Raw genomic sequence first — 4,875 nt, forward strand, 5'->3', positions numbered from 1 at the left:
CGGCTGGTGCCGGCTGCTCTCCAAGGATGCTGTCTATGGGGACAGATGTGGCCCAGGGGCCACAGTGGGACTATTGGGGATGCTACATATTTTGGGAATGATGTTTGAGGTGGTAAAAAAGCAGGCAGGAAAGGGAATGGGTGTGAAGGAGCAAGTCCTGGTGGGGCTTGGGGTGGGTCTGTGCCGTGTCCCAGGTCATCCCATCTTCGTGGGGTGTGTCTGTGCTGTGGGATGAGGGAGGCACTGGCTGTGGGGTGGAGCTGTGCTGTGTCCCAGGCCATCCTGCCTGTGTGGGGTAGCTGTGTCTCAAGTGATCCCATGTCCCAGGCCACCCTGTGTCCCAGGCTATCCTGTGTCCCAGGCCATCCTGCCTCCTGGGGTGGCCATATGCCACGTCCCAGGTCATCCTGTATCTTTGGGTAGCTGGATGATGTGTGTTGGGGGAACACCATGCTCCTGGAGTAGGATAGTGTGTCCTGGGTCATGCTGTGCACACTCGCTTCCTGGGTGGGTCTGTGCTGCCTTGCCTGGAGCCGATTATCCCTATGGATGCATCAGGGCCACAGCAGGGGACCAAGGTCACAGCAGGGACACCATCATTTCATGTCCTACTGACCCTGATGAAATCCTGTGGCTTTTGTCTGAGCCTTGCCCAGAGTGTTTTTTGCTCTGTGGTGAAGTTGGAAGCAAAGCTGGAGGGTGTGAGGAGCAACAGCCTGGGGAACCTCTTCCTTGTTTGTCCCTTGGGAAACTCATCTCAGCTGGAGCCTCTGACCTGTCTGACCCCATGACCCATCCAGCCCCATCCCAGCTTTCTGAGAAACCCCCCTTCCCGAGGGTTGGGGCTGGGGGAAGCGTTTGTCCCAGCCCTGCCCCGTTGCATGTGAGTAAGCAAACAGAGCAAGAGCAGCCGGGTCACACCGCCGTAGCCGTGTGGGAAAAGAGCTTGGGTTCCAGGTCTGTGCGGAGAGGATCTTCCTCTGGATCTCTGCCTGCATCGCTGGGAGCAGCTGCTCCTGCAGGGCGAGGGATGCAGCGGCGAGGGATGCAGGGATGAGGGATGCAGGGATGAGGGATGAAGGGGCAAGGGATATAGGGATGAGGGATGCTGGCAGTCCTGTGTCTCTGGGGATGGCTGGCCTGGAGATGACCCGAGGTGACAGAGGGAAATGGGAAGATGAGGGCCAAGCTTAGCATCTTCCTGTTGGCAAAGGCTGCGTCCTTCAAGGATCCCTGGAAGCTGGGCCAGGAGGTGACGGTGCTGTGGCTCTGCCCAGGGTTTCAGGGTGGACAACACTCATTGTTGGCCATCAGTGGGACATTCACCTCTCGATGCAGGAGCCCCCAGCCTCCTTCTTCATAAAGGAATAAAGAAGGGAATAAAGAGCATCTGAGCAGCCCAGGGAGGTGAGAGACTGGGACCACCCCACTGCCTGGCCTGGCCTCTGGGTCACCTGCTGCTCTGTGCAGCCAAACATTGTCACCTCCTTGGGGGCCACTAGAACCCCCTCCACTGCAGGGCCACCCTTCAGGCAGATTCCTTAATTGGACAAAACACTTTATAAAGCCGAATCAGATGGTAATTATGCGCCTTAAGGTCTTTAAGAGCCTCCTAATCCCAGCCGGCTCCGCCAGGGATGTGTGGGAAAGGCCTCTCACTGGGGCACCTGGGGGGTTAATTAAGCAATTAGATCACACTGGCTTTTATGAGGGGGGTTATTTGGGCTGCTGGGAGCATGGTGGGTTCCTCCATCCAAACCAACCCATGAAGACATCTTGGAAGAGGAGAGGGAAGGAAGGGTAGGGAAACGGGAAAGGGAAAGGGAAAGGGAAGAAGGATGGAGAGGGATGAAGGAAATCGTTTCCAGCCTTAAATCTATAGGTGGCCAGGTCATGGTGGAGGTGGGAGAGGAGCATCTCACGTGGCTTGGTCAAGAGAGGGGGATAAATGCATCAGACCACGCTTTTGCAAGGAGACGGGGACACCAAAAGTCTTCACGTCTCCTGCTCACGACTGCTGCAGAGGACCCCAGTGTCACCCAGGTCTTGCTCAGGGACAGAATCATCTCATGGAAAGGGGGCCTTGGCTGGTGAAGGTGAAGTCCATGTGGCATCTAAGTCATTGGGGCAGGTAGCCCACCCCTCCTTGTGGTGTTCAGCCAAGGTGCCAATTCCCACTGGTGCTCCCCATTCACAGCCAACCCCCAGGAAGCATCTCCAGGGGCGTCCTCACTTCACCCACCTAGGACCCCTGTCCTCTGCTTTTCTCTGTCTGCAGCAGGTTTCTCACCTCGCCCTCATGCAAATAGGTCACCCGGGGTTGGTTTCTAAATGGGAAGGGTTTGGGAAATCCCATGGGTTGATGGGATTTTGGTACCCACTAAGCTTGAATCATGGTGGCACCTGAAGATGCTGCCACCCGTGGATGGGGCACCTGGGCCAGGAGGTGGCAACCTGGCTGGGAAAGTCTCCCTTTTGTGAGCTTGGGACTGGGTTTGGGTTGGAGTTTCTTGCTACCTTCAGGCATTTAACAACCACTGGGGATCCTAAGAAGATTCAGTGGGGACAGGATGGGATGAAGAGCGGCGTCAGGAGGTGCTGAAGGAGGGATGCTGCAGGGATGGGATGGGAAGGGATAGGATGGGATGGAGTGCACTAGAAGGTGCTGGAGGAGGGATGCTGCAGGGATGGGATGGGATGGGATGGGATGAGATGGGATTAAGAGGGGTGTCAGAAAGTGCTGGTGTAGAGATGCTACAGGGATGGGATGAAAAGGGGTGTCAGGAAGTTCTGGAGGAGGGATGCTGTGGGGATGGGATGAAGGGGTGCATCTCGGTCACTCAGTGTGTCCCCACATCCCCATCCTCACTTGCTCACAGCTACCCCTTTGCTGTTCCCTCCATCTCCAGGGCAGGGAGCCAGCCCTGCCAGGCATAAGGAGGGAAGCAGCTGCCCTCTTGGAAAACTGCTGGAGCTGGGATTTCTGGGCTGAGCCCGTCACACCTGCACAAACAGCACTGGGGAGTGGGCCTGCCTTGCTTTATTATTGCACTTTTCATGGGGAACGGGAAGCAAATCTCCTCTGGCAGCTCCTGGGGGCAGCTGAGGGCCGGAGGAAGAAAACCAAACACCTTCTTGCTGTGGTTGTCCCATTGCGGAGGCGATCACGGGGGGCTGCCAGGGCAGGAGGTGCCAAAGTGCTGGCTCAGCAAAAAAGCCTCAGGACGGGAACACTTCAGTGCCCTTGCTGTGATAAGGGTACCTTTGCAGGGTGCTGAGGCTGGGTCCTGCCATCCAAACGAAGCAGTTTGACCCTTTGCTGAGGTGAAAACCAGGCGTGAGACCCTACAATAACAACGGGGCCATGCAGGGCGAGCTCTGTGGTGGGGGAAACTCCAGCTTCCCATTGGGAAAGGAGTCGGATTTCTCTCTGGAGCGTCCAAGAATTTATTCTAAACACCAGCAGGGAGGAAAAGCTGGTTTATAAATGATGGCAAATGTTCCTCCCATGAGTGGGACGGGGCCAGGGCTCTTTTCCATCACTTTTGTTAGGATTCATGGTTTTAAGGATAGGAGGGAAGCTTTTCCAAGCTCTCCTGGTTTCCCCCTAGTGTGTGCAGCCCCCCCCGGGTATTACATCAGCAGTGATGACCAAGCAAGCAGGGCAGGAAACGAGCTCCAATGGAGTGACGTGATCCCTCGAGGGAAGGCAGGCCAAGAAACAAGGAGGCATTGTTCTTTTAGCCCATGGAGAAAGAGGGAGAAAAGGGGAGGAAAAGGGGAAAAAAGGGGGAAAAGGGGAACTGGCTGGGTGTAAACAGAGGAGCTGGTGTGGCTGGAGTCCCCCGGTCCCTTGAAAGGGGATGGGGACATGGATAAGGATGGTGATGTGGAAGACGATCAGGGGTGAGGATGGGGATGCAAAAGGGGATGAGGATGGAGATGAGGAACAGGGGTGAGGATGAGAATGGGGATGGGGATGAGAATGGGGATGGAATGAGGAGTGAGGATGATGTTGGGGCTCGGGATGAAGATAAGGATGGGTAAGGTGAAGGAATGAGGATGGGGATGCAGAAGAGGATGAAGATGAGGGCTAGGATGGGGATGAGGATGATGATGGGGATGAGGGTGGGGACAGGGATGAGGATGGGGATGGAGAAGGTAATGAGGGTTGAGGACAAGGATGGGGGTGGGGATGAGGAGTGAGGATGGGAATGTAGATAGGGATGCAGATGAGGACAAGGATGGGAGTGGAGACGAGTGAGGATGAGGATGAGACAGGCTGGCAAGCTTGCAGGAAGCTAATGCTAAGCAGAGGTTGCTGTGGAGCAGGGCTTGGCTTTGCAGAGGGCTGTGAGGAGGGAAACTGAGGCACAGAGCACCTGGAGCATCCTCTTCCTCCATCCCGGTCCTTCTTGAGGGGCTGATTCCAGATGCTTTCCAGGTCGGAGGCTGTGGAGGAGCCTTCGGGGGTGTGCAAGGGAGTTGCTGGTCTCTGTAATGCTTTTGGAAAGGGAGGCAGCCCTTGCCTGTCCCCGTGGCTGTGTCTGTGTGTCTGCAGCTCACTTTGGGAGGTTCCTTTGGGAATTACAGGAAAGGAGGGATAATGGTGCAGGAAGGGGGGATGGGGGCTGGGGTTTAGCAGAGCCCCCCCTTTCACCTCAATTTTGGGGTGAAATCCAGGAAACATGGCAGGAAATAGGGACTCCACATTTTGGGGGCCGCCGTGGCCCTGCTGCCACAGGGGTGGGAGCTGGGGGGCTCGGGGCCACCCCAATAACCCTTTGCAGGGCAGACAGGGCTGGGTGGAATCGCTTCCAGGAGGTTGCGGGTTGAGCAATCCCGTTGCAGGAAAATGGAGGATTGGGATTTGCC

The 4,875-nt window shown here is 56.3% G+C and overlaps 1 protein-coding gene across 1 annotated transcript in view; it reads left to right on the plus strand.

Moving 5' to 3' along the window:
- Positions 1-3,930: 3,930 nt before the first annotated feature.
- Positions 3,931-4,875, plus strand: part of LOC104402108 (lysyl oxidase homolog 1-like) — a 4,175-nt gene continuing 3,230 nt past the window's right edge. Inside the window, exon 1 of the mRNA XM_010009895.1 lies at positions 3,931-4,043. Coding sequence (XP_010008197.1) covers positions 3,931-4,043 — 113 coding nt within the window. The remainder of the gene's footprint in view (positions 4,044-4,875) is intronic.

This window comes from Nestor notabilis, unplaced genomic scaffold (assembly GCF_000696875.1).
Source record: "Nestor notabilis isolate BGI_N333 unplaced genomic scaffold, ASM69687v1 scaffold12422, whole genome shotgun sequence".
NCBI classification, from domain to species: domain Eukaryota; kingdom Metazoa; phylum Chordata; class Aves; order Psittaciformes; family Psittacidae; genus Nestor; species Nestor notabilis.